Consider the following 17,448-nt stretch of genomic DNA (forward strand, 5'->3'; position numbering starts at 1 on the left):
AATTTTTAGTGCAAATTTTTGCGTAATCGTTTTCATTTCAACGTTATAAACAGTACACCAACCAAACAAAAAAAAAAGCAAAAAAAAACTGTTGGTTTCAGAACCACCAATTTTTGGGAAATTTTCAAAATGGAAACGATAAGATCTTGAAAAGGCAAGGGCGAAGATTGAAGATGGAGATGCAGACGGACAGATAGTACGAGTAGCACTCAGCACCGCTTAGTTATTGATGTGAACCAAAGTGTGTAGTATAGTGTAGAGTGTAGAGGCTAGATAAACCCACGTAAATATAGATCAGGCCAAGATCCACGATTATTTCGCACAGCAACAAACAGCAGATGAACCCGAACAGAAAGGACCCCAATACACACAGGGATTCACAGGATGTTCAGATTGATAGTAGATTATGAAATCAGCACTGAGAACAGGAACATTTAGATTGCATCCAATGAGTATCAATGGAAAACTACGGATTCACACACAACACACACACACACACTAAAAAAAGCGACGGAAAGTTAGAAAGGCAAATGCAAAAGTAAACGTAAAGTTAAGCCGTAAGTGAAATTAATCTTGTTTATCTGTGTACAACAATAATATTTAAATAATTCTTAAATGTGTATTACGACTCTATACAAAAACGTAAAAACAAAACTCAATGTAAACCCCATTAAATTACACTACGAGTAGAAGTGGCTAGAACGGACTGTCCTAGGGCAGATTTAGTCAGGCTACGCATGCATAGACCACAGCTCGGTGAGGCGTTAGGAGCTTCGGATCTCAGTCAGACCCAAAGACCCGGACAGCCCGCCCTATAGACGAGGCTCTTCATAAGTTAGATACATCATATCCAAAAAATCAACCAACCAACCAACCAACACACACACTCACTCATAAAATATTGAACATTTATTGAACAAAAATCAGCATACAATAAGCAACAAAAAAAGGTATTAAAGAATTCTTAAATAATGGCAAAATGTACAAGAAAACGAGTTGAGATAAACAAAACAAGAAAAAAAAAATACTGAAATAAAACTCGAAAAGTAAACATTATTTACAACATATTTACAATTCTATATAAATTATATTTAAAAAAGTATTTACATATATATGGAGGACAAACTCAATGTGTAAGTACGTGCGATCCAACATAGAGTGCAAAAGAATCCCCCAAAAACAGGACACGATTCAGATCAGAACAGAGCAGACACTATACACACACCCACACACACACTCGCACTGACACAAACATGTGCAATACCGACACAAACACACACACATACACACACACTCTCACACGCAAAGTTAAGTGCATTATAATTGAATTTATAGAATTAAATGAATCTATTAAGTGAAATCATTTAAACTGATTACTGATTATGGTTATTATTAACAGTGCATATGTATTTATTCACAACTCATATACACACCTACATATATATATAAATATACACTATATATATATATATATATATATATATATATATTGTATACAAGGCATATATCGCTAAAGAATATTTTCGTTGATCAAAAAATCCATGTAAGCAAATAAATTTGGTTGCCATATACCACACATCATCATCCATCATATCTCAAAAATAAAAAGAAACCAAAAAATAAAAGTATGATGAAAAGATACAAGAGTAAACACAGAGAAAACCCTTTGCAAAGTTACCCAACAAACAAAAATTAATTGTAAAATTGAAGAACGGTTTTTGAAAGCTACATACATAAATGTGTTTGCGTTCTTTTGAATAAATGTTTTTTGAGTCGAATTTTTACTTCAAAAGCAACAAAAAAACCAATAAAAAAACGTCACATAAAAATAAATAAAATTAATAGCAAAGAAAAACACACAGAAGAATAAACGGAAGCGTTTGGTATAAATAGAGAGATACCCTCTTACAGGGTATCTGCGTGAGAGTCATGAAAATTGCAGAAAGTTGAATGTGAAAATGCACCACAAGAAGCATGGACAAGAGTAGAAGCGAAGAAGAACAGAAAACCAAAACAAGAATTTAACACAATTTTTGAATTCATTAAATAAAGGTATGTGTTTAGATATATTCAAAAATAATGGACGAACTGTTGTTTATATTCTGGATAGGAGTACACACTGGAGGTGAATTTCTATTTTCAGGTGGTTTTTGGCCTCGTTTAAGACAGAGCCTCTCTACTGTGTTGCTAAACTTAATAAAAAATTCAGTCAACAAAGGTCTACAAAAGCATATCAATGACAATGTCATAACACGCCTAAACAATGATATTGAGTATACGACACCGTGGCCCAGTGTTTCGATTTAACGAAATCAAACACATGCTCGGAGAAACAATACATGCCGAAAAGGCCACCGCACTTCATTCATAATTATTCTCTATATTAGTCATGCGCGTAAATTAACAAAACGTATATCAATTTATAAACAAAGAGAGGGGTTGAGCGGAGTTGTGTCAGTTGTGTCAGGCAACGATTTGCTAGCCGCTAATTGTCTCTGATAAGTGGGACCTGTCAGCAAAAACGGCATTTCGTTGAATTGCTTTTTGACAGCCTAACACCTGACTAGGAATCTCGGAGTATTGCCGTTATATTTATCAGCACAAGCACGTTCTGAAAAAAAACCCCCATTTAAAATCTGACGCAAAAACAATTCCCAGTGTCCGTTTTAGTGTTTTTGCATACCAATTAGATCTCAGAAAGCAGTTAAACTTATTATTTATATGGTTTCCCCCTGACATGTACATGTACATTCACATGTACTATGTACATTGTATATTGAGCTGTAACCGGTTTGGGTTCAACAGTTCAGATTGGTGAAAACACGACTTCAGTTAATGCTTTTTATAGCAAAAAAAAACAAAAAAACCCCTATTTCTGGAAAATAATTGCATTAATATAAAATTACTTACCCCTGGTCATGATTGTGATAATGAATGGATATAAATATACATAGATTGCGATAGTCGGGCGACAAGTTTGTTCGCCTGATTGTTTGGCTCCCTGCCAAATCGGTCTACATGTTCAGCAGGTCTTCTGCACAAACGAACTGGCGTTAAATAAGAATTATGGAACTATCACGTTTGCGACACGTGACCAGTGAAAATGCGTCAAATAGTTGGCCCACTAAACCAATGGAAGAAAAATCAGAATGTGGTAATGAAGTTGGCCGGAGGGTATCTTCTTTTGGACTTTGTCTACCCATCACAGAACTTCAATCCCACAATCCACATTCACCACAACCAATCCAGCGTCGACACACCGCCCGGAGCTACAACAAGCCTATCTATACGTAGGTTGCTACTTAAGTTTCTGTCCTAACTACATATGGATTTATTGTTATTAGCAGGAATTCTTCAGGAATATGAAACCGTATGTTGAAAAATTTTAAGCTATTTTTGCAGCACTTTTTCCACTCAAAAGAAAGTACGTACTATATATAGGGTCCATATAATCGTAAAACAGGTCTTATCAAAGGCTGTTGTCGTTGGACGGTGGAGCGAGCCATCTCTTCATTCGTTGTCGGGTTGCGATCGTGATCGCTTCGTTCGTTGTTTGGTTTTTGGATCGTTACGGGATCTCTCCGATCGCTGATCGTTGATTTCAGTTCGTTGCGCGCTTCTGTCCCGTGCACGTCGCTAAAGTTTTTGGCATCCGATATAAAAATAACTATACATATATGTTGAGTAGATGAAAATAAACGAAATATAAGCAACGCGGGTGCAGAAATAAACCAAAACGCGTGTAATTGTGCCCCAATCACCAAAGTCAACAAATAAACAACAATCAAGAAATGGCAGCCAGTGAAGCGCCACCTTCAGAGGCGACTGTGGAGGTCCAACCACCGGCACCGCCACCGCCAAAGGATCCGGAAGATGTGACCCTAGATGCCATACTGAAGCACTTGGGTCAGTTTGGACGCTTCCAGCTTATCATTTTCCTGCTGATCTGCCTGCCCATGATGTTCCATGCCATGTTCTCAGTGACATACGTCTTCACCGCCAGCACTGTGACGCACAGGTGAAGTTAATGCCATGCCGCGACCATGTTGTGGGTTAGTTGTGTGCTACCGAAAATAGAACTCTCCGCAACCACCAACAGATGTCACATTACAGAGTGCGATTCGCCCGAGAGCGCCTACGTTGAGCCATGGACGGAGTACAGCATTCCCTGGAACGGCAAGGATCTGGACCAGTGCAAACGCTTCAACAACGATCAGCTGCCCCAGTGGAACCAGTCGACGGGGGAGGATATATGCCTGGCCAAGTATTATAACGCACAAATCGAATCATGTCCCGACAATAAATTCGTGTTCCGCGATAACGAGCTAACCATTTCCAATGACGTGAGTATCAAAGTGTCATCGGCAATGAGGGGGGTGTGCATTTCGCGCCTTATCAGGTACTACGACAAGCGAATGCTAGATTCTGGCAGACTTGGACTTTGATAACAAGTCAGCCGATTACACAGCACATGGCTCCCGGTCTGGATCAACAGCCGGGATAGGGGAAGTCAGAAGCGCATCGAGGTGGCTTTCCTCTTATCCCTATTAAGTTCTAGACAACCATAATGGGTTCAATGGCTTAACAATGACTTAAACACTTACCTACATATATCAATGACAGCCGCTTTGAGTTTTCTATAATCTTAATCAAATAGGGGGCACTCAGTCGGGGCCCGAATGGGTTTACAACAGTCTACATAACATTGCTTTAAGTGGTTGTAAAGTGCTTCAGGTATTGTTAAGCAAAGAAATATCGTCTATTATTACCCAATAATACGCAGAGTGCCCCGCAGTCAGCTGAATCAACAAGGGTGGGAGAGAGAGAACGAGAGTGATTTTATTTTCCAGCACCAAACAGAATTTCCCCAGTTTTGGAGGCACACAACAAACACAGAAGATAAACAGAGGAGAATTTTCACGGTCAATTTTAATGGCATCTTAATTTTAATGGGCATCTTCTTGAAGGTTGACGGATGATCTCCCTTATCGTAATCATAATCATAGCCATACATACCCGTACTCGTAGAAAGTGGGAAGCGGGTTGCTCAAGTGGCCTGATGGGCTGACATTCTTTATCACCCAATTGGACACGTATGTCAATGGGATGGGATTGGATGGGATGACAGAAAAGTAGCTGAGAGATAAGTGCCCCTTAAGTCTGGCCACGGCGACTGCCAACCGGGCAGCACGGGAACAGCGAATTACATTGAAGATGCTCGTACGAGTATTCATATGCAAATTAGGGCTACAATTCAGTGTACAGATTTAGAGTGACTTTTGACTGGAATCTTTTTGTAGTTTGGCATTTACTGCGATGAAGAGTGGAAATTGTCGCTTGTCGGCACCATCAATAACGTGGGACAGTTCTTTGGCATTCCGATCGGAGGATATGTGGCAGATCGGTGAGAATGGAAAATCTCCAGCTCTGGTCCTATCCCTTCTGAGTGCTTATGTCTCTCTTGCAGTTATGGACGCAGCTTTTCCATCGCCCTGGGTGGCATTTTGGGCGCCGTGCTGGGCATCGTTCGTTCCTTCTCGCCAAGCTATATTTGGTTCCTGATCTTTGAGTTCCTGGACAATATGACGAGCAGCACCTTGTACTCCACATGCTTCGTCATCGGCATCGAGCTGGTGGGTCCCAAGCGTCGGGTGCTGGCCTGCAGTGTCATCACCGTCTTCTATGCGGTGGGGGAGGTGGCGCTGGCCATGTTTGCCAAGGCCTTCCCCCACTGGCGTACTCTCCTGCGGATCACATACACACCCTCTCTAATTCTTCTGGCCTACTTCTGGATCCTGCCGGAGAGCGTCCGTTGGTTGCTCAGCCAGGGCAAGGAGGAGCGGGCCAAGGGCATTTTGCGCCGGGCGGCCACAGTAAATAAGCGGAAGCTGTCGGATAGCTTGCTGGACAAGCTGATACTGGCCAATCGGGACAAGCTGGAGCAGTCGGCGGAGAGCAGATTCCCCATTCGCGAGGCCTTCAAGAACTTCAAGTGGCGCATAGCCAACTGCTCCTTATGCTGGATCGTCCATGTGCTGGTCTACTACGGCCTGAGTCTGAATGTGGTGCTGCTCGATGGCAATAAGTACAACAATTTTGCCTTCATTGCGCTCGTGGAGATTCCCGGGTTCTTCCTGCCGCTGCTCATCATGGACCGCTTTGGAAGGCGCTACTCCCTCTGTGGCCTAATGATATTCAGTGGCATCTGCTGCATCGGCACCATTTTCGCTGGCTCAGCTCAGCCCGTGCTGCAGCTGGTGCTCTTCCTCGCCGGCAAGCTGACCATCACGGCCAGTTTCCAGGTGCTCTACTTCTTCGCCTCGGAGATCTATCCAACGAATCTGAGAAACAGTCTGCTCAGCTTCTGTTCCATGATGGGCAGATTTGGTTCCATGCTGGCGCCTCAAACGCCTCTTCTGGTGAGTATGTCGATGGCACCTCATTTATAAGATAATTTCCAAGTTGTTAACCTTTTCTCTCGTAGGCCAAGTACTATGCCAGTGCTCCAGCCATGCTCTTTGCGGGCGCAGCCATATTGAGTGGATGTCTTACACTGTTCTTCCCCGAAACCACAAACGTTGTCCTGCCCACCACAGTGCAGGAGGCGGATGCCATTGGCGTGAAGAAGAAGCACGCGAAAAACCAGCCCGAGGACCCGGCACAAGTTGTTCCGTAATGCAAGTATCAGAAATCGTAGAATAATCATAGACACTAGGGCAGCCTGCACATACAAAGTTTTCAAAGTTGTGTTATAGTATCCATAAGAATAAATCATACATACTACTCGTATAATTTAGCAATACAAAAACAAGAATTATGCTGGAAAGTAACTCAATCGATATATTTATTGCAGATATTAATGGTCCATTCTTAAAGCTAATGCTAAGGCTAGAACATAAAAAAAAAATACAAAAATAACAAAAAATTCATAGCTCAATGGCTCTCTAGATTCTCAATATGGCAATAATACTTGGTGTAACAAAAAAAGAATATAAACTGAAGCTGCATGTGGTCCATCCTTAGGCTATCCATCTATCCTAGGCTTAGATATAATCGTATACTGATAGTTTGATTGGGAATTCAAAATTCGTTATTTTATATTGAACAATTAATTGGTTTGGGTAAAGAACTGGGTTATTGGCTTGTTGCCGCCCCTGGCGGAGGAGTTGGCTATGGTGGCATTCAGCTGCTTTTGCTTCTGCTGCTTTTTGCCTTGGCCCGGAGAGCTGTTCTCCTTGCTGAGTGCTGCTGCTCGAGTGCGCAGATCCTGCTGGTTGAGCTCGCGCTGGAGACTTCTCGCCATGTGGTAGTCCAAGTGCTCGGGCATACATTCGATCTTGATGTAGGCCTTGCATTCGGAGCATTGTTGAGTGGGAATGCTGCTCGAAGGCGGCTCTACAGGTGGCTTGACATTGAAGAACTTGGCTATGCTATTGGCAGGAGTAGTGGAGGAGGACGTGGAGCCACCACTAGATGATCCAGCAGACTTTTTTTGTTTTTTGGGCGGCGTCGGCTTGGGGGATAACTTTTTGGGGCTCTGATGTCTCTTCTCGCGTTGCTCGGTTTTCATTTGGCGACTCAATTCCTGGGCAAAGTGATGATCGCGATGGGTTTGCAACGCCTTGACATCGTCGGGAATTTTGGCGCCGCACTGATCGCACTTGACCATGGGCAGGAGATTGGCTCGTATTTCGGGCACAGCGTACTCGGCATAGCTCTCTTTATAGCTGCTGCTTGTGGAGCTGTTGAGCTGATCAAATTTTCGCTTGGATGTGGATGGCTTGAGCTCTTCTTCCGTGAGTGGCTGATATGTTGAGGTTGGTTCCTCTGGTGGCACGATTGTGTTCGCCCTTGATGTGAGGCTTTCATCTTCGAGGGTATCCTCATCGAAATCCTTGGAATCGCCTGCCTCAATTGCGTCTAGTTCTTCGGCCAGTCCCTGCATATCTGAGGCATTATCGGCTGCCGCCTCGACCTCCTGTGTCTTAGTCTGTTCCTCATCCTCTTGACCCTCGGCTGCTGCCTCAATATGTTGTTCCTTAGCCGCATTTTGTTGCTTTAAGTAGTTGGCAAAAAAACTTCCCTTTAACTCTGGCGGTGTGGATGTCTGCGTGGATCCTTCAGCTGCTCCTTCCGTTTCCGAAACGGCTTTAAGTTTTTGTTTATACTCTTCAAAGAAACTCTTTTTTGGCGGAGCTCCTGATGCTGCTGTATGCGCATCCGCCACAGGATCAGGGTCTGCGGGCTTCTTCTCCTCTTTTTTGGCTCCTTGCAGATAGTTGGCGAAGAAACTTTTCATTTTGGAGTCTTCAGTCTGCTTGGGCCTGACTTCCACCTGGACTTTCGGCTGCTGCACAGCTTCCTCGCCACTCATTCGCCTGTTCTTCGCTGCCTGATTGGCAAACATATTCTGGAGGCTGTTTTGAGCATTCGAAATGGTCTCAAACTTTCCCACGCTGATACCAAGGAACTTGACCGAATTATTTAGAGCTGCATCGCTTCCAGGTCGTAAAAACGTTTTCGTATTCGATTTTATCAGATCCAGAGCAAGCTTGGCCAACGTTTCCTGATCGTAGTGATTAATGGAAGTGGACCGAGAGCTGGCTACCTCTTCTTCATCAATATCCTGGACAAACTGGACCACCATCTGCTTGGCCTTCCGGTTGTTTTCGATGAAATCCTTCTCCAGCCTATCATTGATCTCGATGGAGAGCTCCCCCAGCCAATGCTGCAGGGACTTCAAGCCAGTGATATTGTTCCGCCCGGGAAACTTCTTGCAATAGCCAATGCTCTTGGAGTAGAAGCGTGGAGTCACCGCCTCCAGATCGATTCCGCGTGAGATGTAAAACAACCAAGAGCTGAAATGTGATGACATTATGCATGAGATTCGTTCCTTAGTGACATTTAACGGCGTGGAAGGGGACTCACCCATTCTTGTCATCAAACTTTCGCTGCAGCTCTCCCTCGGTGTATTTAACCAATTGCCCTAGAAATTTAATGCCCATAGTCTCGCACACCACCTCGCCAAACTTTCCGCCCAGACCCTTGATCTTTCCCACTGGCAATGAATCGAACAGCCCCGGGATCTCCGCCAGCGGTAGAATGGTCTGTTTGTTCGGCTTGTTCATGCCGGCGGCCAGCTTGGCTAGGATCTTGTTGTGAGCTATGCCCGCGGAACAATCATAGCCAGTATCCTTCTTGACTGCTGCACGCACCTCTCCAGCTATGGAGGCACCGATCAGGAGACGAATATCGCTCTGCCGGACGGCGGGCAAATCGTTTTGATCGTAGGCAAGTTGGAAACGTTCATCATCCATGTAGGGATTGGCAAATCGATTCGTTATCTTGTTGACATAGTCCCCAATGTTCGTATAGCCAACGGCGAAGGTGTTGACCAGTTCCTGGGGCTTCAAGGCAAAGTCGCCCTACAGAGAAAGATGGAAGTGAACATGGAAGTGCTGCCGCTGGAAGAATATGCTTACACTCTGCAACTGCTTCATGCGGATATTCACCGTGTCCGTGATGTCCAGGTACGCCTCATCCACAGAGGCACGCTCGAGGAGCTGCGTAAAGCGCTGCAGAACATTGGCCACTTCTTTGCCAGCATCGCGATATTTGCCCGTGTCCGCCTTTTCCCGGATGTTCGGCACTTGACAGAGCACTATTTCGGGACACAGATCTTTGGCCTCGTCGCCACGCATGTGCCTGGTCACTCCTTTGGCTCGCGCTTCGTAATTGACAGCAATGATGCCGCCTCCCCGCCATTTGTTGTATTGCACCACGGCCAGGGGCCTGTTGCGGTACTCGGGCTGCTGCTTCACCTCCACCTGGCAGAAGAAGCAGTCCATATCCACCAGCAGGACCACCCGATCGTATTTGTTTTGCATGCTAACATGGCTGCGAGTCGTGGTCATGTTTTCATTTCGCAAAAATCTTTCGCACTCAACAAGTTCCCGCAATTTTTGTTACCCTCAGAGATGTACCGAAATATACCAAGTCAATTTAAAAATTGGTATTGCATTAGTTCATGTAACTAGCAACAGATGGCGCTTAATATCCAGTGGAATATTAACCTTCTTTGTTTACACCTTATATTTTAATTAATCCAATAATTGGGATTCCTTAAAATAAACTAGTTTGTAGAAAATTGATTCATCTATCTGATAAAATGATATGTTCAGCTGTTAAAGTCCAAACTAACTAGTAATATTAAATCGAATATCAAAATTGATGAATATGATTTTCCTCGGTATATTTACGGTATATTATGAAAACGAAAAGGAATATTTGGGTATATTTTTGAGGGTGAGACGGTATATTTTGTCGATAACTCCGCGGTCACACTGGTTGTGATGTTTTTAAACAAAAAATTCTCGTTAATTAATTAATTCATTCATTCACTTAAATGAATAGAGTATGTGCGGGCTGAGTGCTTTCAATGTTAGCAATGTGGCCTGAAAACCAACGGATTGAAAATTCCCATAAATCAGCGAAAACCGCGACAACAACGAAGCGGTAAAAGAATGTGCGTGTTGACAATAATTGTCAGTGTTTTTTTGCTTTTGTTTTGTTTGTAGTGCTTAAAAAAAATGAATAATTCCTTAAGCAGTGAGGTGTGGTGAAGTTTGTTACATAAATTCTTGGCAATCAGCAAAATTATTGATTTTTACTAAATGCCGCTGCCAAAATGCAATTTACATACATACACACACGCACGCCCACACACCCACCCTTCCTGCACCAACCCATGTTATACTAATAAAAGGTAAGGCAGTCTGAGAGAGCTGCCCTAACCGGCTTTAGCTGGGTAAAGAAATATAGTAATAAATTATGCTATCCAAAGATTGCCTACCGTAGTATTAGTATCACTTGACCCTACCACTCCTTCCTCCTCCTTTGATCACTTGCCAGGTTCATTTGGGTTAATGCACGGATTATTATCGTAGAACTTATTGATTTGGTCAAGCAGCCAGAAATAAATTCTTTTATGGCGTGCCTGGCTCTATTTCCGGAATTCCTTTCTTTCCGTTTGTGGGCTCGCACCATTTGACCTCCTTGCCGGTGTTTTGATTGATGCGTCCGAGTGTATGCAGAGTAGTCAGTGTGTGTTCTCTACGGCTTAATTAGGCGAGTAGAAGCGTCGGAATCAGAGTCAGAATGGTCGCCGGGCCCAACCCTTGTCAAGAGGTGGGGGGTTTACTGTGACAGGACAGTGCTGGGGTAAAGGCGTGCTGTGTATATTGTTGTGACCTAATTTCCTGTCTGTTTATTTTTTGGTGGGAGGAGGGTGTAAAGGATACGGCATGAATTCCAGCGGAAGTGATAGGTGCAGCACTGACCTGTTGTAATATTCTACCTTGAAATTTGACTAAAAAGGAACCAATGGAATGGGAAATTATTATTGTGTGACTTGCATAACAATGATGATCATCATTCTTCCCCCACATCCGCTAGCCTAGCCCTCAGTCGCTATTTGTGTCTTCTTCTCTCTCTCCAGCATAAACGCACAATTATGCTAATGGCTGACATGCCTACATACAGACCATACACCGTACACCATCAACAACCACTTTAGTGAGACCCCCGCTTAGCGGCCTGCTAACCCACTCCCACTCCCCAGTCAGAGCTGAGCGCTCGCACTCGCACTCGCTGTCGCTGATGTAGTGGAGAACGGACTTCTGATTCACCGTCAACAGACAGTCTGTTTGCGTCCGGCGATGAAGTCACTCTGCCCAGGGCGTTGTATTCGCGATTGTGGAATTTTGAATAAGAGCCTGACCCAAGGTGTTTTCTGATTCTTGCAGTGACCAGACCAGCAGTTCCAGCAGCCATGGTGAAGATCCTGCAGGCCTACAATTTTGCCAGGCAGCAAACGTATGCCCTTAATGGCGAGATCCTGGCAGCAAGTCTGATTGGCAACAATCGGATTGCCATCAGCAGCGCGGAGCAGTTCATAGAGATTTATGACATTGCTGGGAAGCAGCAACAGCAGCAGCAGCAGGAGGATGGAATCCACGACGGAGAGGAAGGACAGGCAATTAGTGGGGATGCTCCTGGAGGAGGAGATGAGCGCCTGCCGGTCAAAAACACGCTAGCCACCGTTGGCGAGGTGGTGCAGTTGATCTACTGCGAATCGGGTGAGTGAGGAATCCCCTGTTTGCTCTGAGTACATATTTAATTGAATGCTTGTTCTCTTCCGCTTAGGCAAGTACCTGCTCACATTGGAAAAGGAGCAGGCGGGCAGCCCAGTGCACTCATCCTCGACCATTAGCTGCACATCGAGCAGCAACAGCAATACTGTTTGCTCCGAGGATGACACTAAGATGTTTGTCCGAATCTACGCCAACTTCTGGAAGTTCCCCGATAGCAAGCTCAACGAGCTGCCCATCACCATCAGGATAGCCTCGATGACAACGCCGAAGACGCCGCTAGTCGAGAGCATCGATGTGATTGAGCTGCCGCTGCGCAGTCCCCCCGAACTGGTTCAGTGCTGTCAGACCTCTGGCAACATCATTGTCAGCAGCAGGGACAGGATATACCTGTACGAGTACACACAGTGTGTCCACGAGAACACTCAGCCCCGATTCGCGTTTATCGATTTTCTGCCCTTCAAGTTCTTTGTGCAGCTGAACTTTGTTCCCATGCGCCTGTGTCTGGCGGAGAATGTCATCGCCTGCCTAAGTCACCGGTACTGTGTGGCATTCAAGGTGATTGACGCTCTGGCAAACAGCAAGGCAACCGCCGGGCAGGAGCTGAGCTGTTTGGACAACGACTATGGGGGCGGCGGCGGAGACGAGCCGCTCTCGGAGTCATTGAGCTTGGGCAGCAAGGCAAGCGCCAGCGGTGGAGTGGTTAGCTCCACCCACAGTCAGCAGAGCTGCGAGAGCGACTCCATGCAGTCAACGAGCAGTGGCAAAGCTCCCTTGGCAATGAATGGAGCCCTGCCCGGACGTTCGCCGTTGGACTTTAACGTGGCCAAGCTGGTGAACAACGCGTATGGGCGCGAGTTTGAGCCGGAGTTACGCTCTCAGTGGGATCAGAGCGAGAATGGTGGAAATGGAGGAAAGAATGGGGGCCCAGAGGACAACCAGGAGATCACTATCACACCCCAGAGGGCCGGGGATATCAAAATCAAGCTCGTCAACGAGGCCAAGGCCATGAATGTGCGTGGCATCGCAGGGGGCAATCAACTGGAGGATGCCTCTGTTCAATATGATGTCAGAAAGTTGCTGCAGATATGCATGAAAACATCCGAGCATCAGCCCAGAACTCTGGACATCTTGCGCTGCTTAGATCTGAAAGCAATCTATCAAAGGAGCGGCCAGGGCACGGACCTAGAGGACGATGAGTACGACATGGGCAACCAGCAGGTGCCCAGTGCCGTCACCACATTTAAGCACGTCAATCGCAGGACCCTCAAGTCTTCGCAGCATCAACGGTGCATAGGCCATGCTCTCCTGGTGGCCAGCAGTGTGGACGGCTACCTCTATCAGTTCTCCGCTCAGGGCAAATGGTACAGTGAGAACGAGAAGCCTGTGGCGAGCTACAGCTTCACGGCTCCCGTCATCCAGGTGCACATCAACGATTATGTGGTCTTTGCGGTCACCTCGGAGTCTGTGGAGACACACACCTCGCGCATAGGCCACAAGCTCTTCCACAATCGCTTCGAATATCCCTCGATTGGAGGCATTTTCCCCGAGGAGTCTGCACCAGACATCACCACGCCCATTGCTGTCGTGGGTCTTGCTGCCTTTATGCACGTTCAGTTTGTTTGCGTGAATCGGGACCAGCTGGTGCTGATCACCAACGCCGCCCTGGAGCTTCACAAGCGTCGCAGCACGGGAGAAGTGGCCCCCACAACGGTAGCGGTCAAGCGGAATATTGCTGCCAGACTGCTGGCCGAAGCAAAGGCCAAGCACAGCAGCCTTCTGAGGAGCAGCAGCGCTGCTCAATCCTCAACGGTCACAAATGAGTGGACCCTCTACAACCTCGAGGTGCCCCGGGTGGAGCACGTTATTGAGGATTTGGAGGGCATTGCGGAATCGTATCACAGTGCGAGCAGCTCGAATTTCTATGATCTCATGGAGGAGGCCCATGTCATGCTACGGCTGAGCCTCACACTGCAGGGCGAGCGGCTGGGCATGGAGCGCGAACAGCTGCTGAGAAAAATGTTTACTGCAAACTGTAGAAAATTGGCCGACTTCTCAATACGGTAGGTAGTGGCCAGGATTCAAAGAGTTTTCCTTCAATTGTTTGATATTCCCCCCAATTTCCGTTGCAGTTCCAGCAGGCAAGAGGTGTATCTGCAGGCAACGGGCTTCTACAAGATGTGCCAGATCCAGTTGGTGGACATTTACAACAACTACATTCAGCAGTTCATGGACAACGAGGAAGATGTGGAAACATCCGAACTGGCGGGCCTCATCTATACAGTAAAACTATTCCTACTCAGCCTGGCAACAGATCGCTTGAGGTCCGCTTTCCTAAACCAGACTGTTCGACCATACTTCACCCCTGTACGAGTGCTGCAGCAGGGGTACAAGCAGGTGCCGATTTCGTTGGAGTTTCTCAATATGTTCATCAAGCACGCTCCGGTGGATATACCCCAGATCATGCTGTGTTCCCCCGTAGTGGCCGACACCATGAGCGGAGAGCTAATCAACTATCTGAAATACTTGAACGCGCTGTAAGGCTGCAAATAATATATATACTGAATATATTTCAACTAAAATTTTCCCTTGCAGATCCCCCGATGAGAACCTACTGCTGGCTGTGACAGCCTGTCGCATGTCAAATTATCTGCTGGCCCAGGAAATCATAGCCAAGTCGACCAGGCGAACCCTGGCCACGGCTTTGATCAAGCACAAGAATGTGCTATTTGACGACAGCACTGTGATCTATCAGCGCCGCCAGCAGCAGCAAGTTGACCAGCAACAGGCCACAAACTCGCGAAAGAAAACCCGTCGAGGCGGTGGTAAAAGCAAGCCCGCAGGTGTCTCCACGCCCACGCCGAATGCCATCGTATCCTTTTCGGACTTTTGTGAAACCATTCTGTTGGCCAACGAGCAGCCCGCCCTCATAGAGGCCATCAGCGATGCCTTCATTCACGCGCTTTGCATCGAGCATAGCCTGACGCTGGATGTGCTGCTGCAGCTCTTCCTCAACTACATTGCCTCGCACATTGGCCAGAAGGGCTATCAGACCTCTCAGAAGGTTTTTGTGAATATTCTACAGGTGTATTATTATGATCTCTACGATGTGAGCTCATCGCTGCAGCCCCACGAGATTCGGTCGCAGACGCCACCGCAGCTGGATGACGACTACGACGAAGAGTGCAGCAGCTCCCGGGCTCCCTCGCTGCACAGCGATGCGGATGCCCAGTCGCTGTCTAGCTCGTGTGCCAGCTCAGCGCAGGAGGAGAGATCAGCGAGCCTATCGATCAACGGCAGGCAGCAGCGTATAGTCTACGATCAGCTGCAGGAACAGCAGTCGTCGCCATTCCAGAAGCGCAACTCCAATGCCTCGCTTTCGCAGCCCCAGCCGGACGACGATCTGGCCATTACTAATCTCAAGGGTCTCAAGATCCTCTTTCGCATGTACATGGGCCGACTAAAGTCCCTCAGCGATCTCATCACGGATCTTCAATCTGCGGATGTGGAACAGCAGTCGAGTCGTGAAGATTTCCTCAACCTGCGCATGGAGTGCATCTCCTATATGGTGGGCATGGCTCCGAATTACTGTCCCAAGCCAATGGTGAAGAATCCCAACGATCCCCTGGCCGGCAAGTTGGTCTACGTTCCGTTTATTCCCGACTACAAGCTGGCCGAGGGCGAGGAATACGAACGCCACATCAAATCCTATATACGACCCATTCCCTGTCTGCTGGAACGTCCCCAGTATTTGAACCGTCTGCCGCCATTCGAACGCAGCGACTTTAGCTATCCCAACAAGGATGAGGGCGAGTTCAAGGTCCGCTTTGTTAGCTGGCACAACGAGCTGCTGACCCTGACCCTGAAGATTCAAAGTCTGCTGGCCTCCAGCAAAGTGGATCGAGACATTATATCGGAGTTTTTGGCCTTCATTCAAAAGACGCCGCACTTGATGGGCATTGACAGCTTTTTGGTGATCATTTTGCCAAAGAACTTGGCCATTAACTACATGCTGAGCTTTTGTCCCGCCTATCTATGGCAGTATGGAAAGGTGAGTATTCCATAATAATTCTGGATATATTTGAGCTATAAATGAATTTACTTTTAGTCCTGCGGCTTCACACCCAAACACTGGGAGAGTTTGTTGCGCAAGATTCTCAGCAAGCAGGATGCCCTGCCCAACTGGAAAGTGCACATAACAGGTGTGTTATATATAAGCCTTGACCTTTCTTAGCTAATAGCATCCTAAACATCCCGACTTGTAGAGATCCTTAACAATCTGGTGGCAGAGTTGAGCTTTGAGGAGCTGCTTCAGTGCTTTCCCAGCGAGGTTATTCAAAATCGGAATACGGCGCAATACTTTGCCAAGGAATTTGCCGAAACCTGCGTTCTCTATGAGCATGAAGAGCTCGTCTTCAAGGGTCCGGAGGAGTCTGCCGAAGGTAGGGACCACCTGCCCATGGACAATATCGACGAAGACAATGTGTTCGAGCTCACGCTGCGCAAGGCAGTGGCCAAACAACGAAGCATTGCCCTGAGGTCCATGATCGAGTCGACGGGGACTCAGTTGTTCGATGCTACCAGTAATCCCATGTACAATCTGTAATCTGCGGATGGGAGCTTGTCACAGTCGGTAGTCCACTTTTAACTAGTTACAAACGGAATTATCACATTGCAAATGATAAGATTGATTGATATTAACGTAGCAAGGCGGGTAGAACGACAGAAAAACGTTTGTTGTATCGCCGTTTACATATATGCATACCAACCATACACACATATGCATATGTAATATGTAGTTGTAGGAATCGTATACCCATAACGAACGCATTATTTATTGACATTCTGTTTGACACAAACGCAACATTTGGATAATTATTGTAGCAATGATTTACGACGCAGGGCGGACCAGGAAAAAGTCTCCTGTAGGTTGTACAGATAACTCTGCTGGAGCCCGTTTTAATGCGGGGTATTTGCCATATTAAACCAGTTAGAGGGTTAGGGAGTAATGAAAATGTTGGAAAGAAGTACTTTGCCTCACGCCCACTTGTATTTGTACGTAATTTAATGCCCCCAAGTTTCCTTTGAACGAAGCTTTAATACTCTAAATGGTACATACATATGTATGTATCTACGTACGTCTGTATTTTTACTATATTTATATGTTAGCCATCACACTCGCTCTCTATTTACCCACAGACACAAGCACACTCCAACACACACCAACAACAACAAAAAACAACATCAAGTGATATTTTTAATTCTTGCATTGAATCTGAACAATAAAAACATAATTACA

At 46.1% G+C, this 17,448-nt stretch overlaps 3 protein-coding genes across 3 annotated transcripts; 2 read left to right on the top strand and 1 right to left on the bottom strand.

Annotated features, from left to right (window-relative positions):
* Positions 1 to 3,501: 3,501 nt before the first annotated feature.
* On the top strand, positions 3,502 to 6,974 carry LOC111070549 (solute carrier family 22 member 3). Its single transcript, XM_022361190.2, has 5 exons — positions 3,502 to 4,018; positions 4,100 to 4,343; positions 5,301 to 5,404; positions 5,468 to 6,419; positions 6,485 to 6,974. Exons 1-5 carry the CDS (start codon positions 3,792 to 3,794, stop codon positions 6,674 to 6,676), a joined length of 1,719 nt encoding a protein of 572 aa, XP_022216882.2. The 5' UTR covers positions 3,502 to 3,791; the 3' UTR covers positions 6,677 to 6,974.
* A 93-nt stretch (positions 6,975 to 7,067) lies between these two features.
* Positions 7,068 to 9,965, bottom strand: LOC111070548 (DNApol-eta). Its single transcript, XM_022361188.2, has 3 exons — positions 9,483 to 9,965; positions 8,929 to 9,425; positions 7,068 to 8,858 (listed from the first exon to the last, which is right to left on the bottom strand). Exons 1-3 carry the CDS (start codon positions 9,912 to 9,914, stop codon positions 7,109 to 7,111), a joined length of 2,679 nt encoding a protein of 892 aa, XP_022216880.2. The 5' UTR covers positions 9,915 to 9,965; the 3' UTR covers positions 7,068 to 7,108.
* A 1,839-nt stretch (positions 9,966 to 11,804) lies between these two features.
* LOC111070585 lies at positions 11,805 to 17,413 on the top strand. Its single transcript, XM_022361247.2, has 6 exons — positions 11,805 to 12,137; positions 12,205 to 14,212; positions 14,282 to 14,686; positions 14,745 to 16,200; positions 16,258 to 16,351; positions 16,415 to 17,413. The coding sequence occupies exons 1-6, from the start codon at positions 11,831 to 11,833 to the stop codon at positions 16,753 to 16,755; spliced, it is 4,611 nt and encodes a 1,536-aa protein (XP_022216939.2). The 5' UTR covers positions 11,805 to 11,830; the 3' UTR covers positions 16,756 to 17,413.
* The last annotated feature ends 35 nt before the right edge of the window (positions 17,414 to 17,448 follow it).

This window comes from Drosophila obscura, unplaced genomic scaffold, assembly GCF_018151105.1.
Source record: "Drosophila obscura isolate BZ-5 IFL unplaced genomic scaffold, ASM1815110v1 contig_170, whole genome shotgun sequence".
Classification (NCBI taxonomy): domain Eukaryota; kingdom Metazoa; phylum Arthropoda; class Insecta; order Diptera; family Drosophilidae; genus Drosophila; species Drosophila obscura.

What these genes read in the sequence shown, in the direction of transcription:
- LOC111070549 (XM_022361190.2), top strand. Translation starts at nt 3,792, where the DNA reads ATGGCAGCCAGTGAAGCGCCACCTTCAGAGGCGACTGTGGAGGTCCAA. An exon ending in GGAGGATATGTGGCAGATCG is followed by an intron (nt 5,405 to 5,467) that starts GTGAGAATGGAA and finishes TCTCTCTTGCAG; the next exon opens with TTATGGACGCAGCTTTTCCA. An exon ending in CGCCTCAAACGCCTCTTCTG is followed by an intron (nt 6,420 to 6,484) that starts GTGAGTATGTCG and finishes TTTCTCTCGTAG; the next exon opens with GCCAAGTACTATGCCAGTGC.
- LOC111070548 (XM_022361188.2), bottom strand. Translation starts at nt 9,914, where the DNA reads ATGACCACGACTCGCAGCCATGTTAGCATGCAAAACAAATACGATCGG. An exon ending in GCATGAAGCAGTTGCAGAGT is followed by an intron (nt 9,426 to 9,482) that starts GTAAGCATATTC and finishes CTTTCTCTGTAG; the next exon opens with GGCGACTTTGCCTTGAAGCC. An exon ending in AAGTTTGATGACAAGAATGG is followed by an intron (nt 8,859 to 8,928) that starts GTGAGTCCCCTT and finishes ATCACATTTCAG; the next exon opens with CTCTTGGTTGTTTTACATCT.
- LOC111070585 (XM_022361247.2), top strand. Translation starts at nt 11,831, where the DNA reads ATGGTGAAGATCCTGCAGGCCTACAATTTTGCCAGGCAGCAAACGTAT. An exon ending in ATCTATGGCAGTATGGAAAG is followed by an intron (nt 16,201 to 16,257) that starts GTGAGTATTCCA and finishes ATTTACTTTTAG; the next exon opens with TCCTGCGGCTTCACACCCAA. An exon ending in CTGGAAAGTGCACATAACAG is followed by an intron (nt 16,352 to 16,414) that starts GTGTGTTATATA and finishes CCCGACTTGTAG; the next exon opens with AGATCCTTAACAATCTGGTG.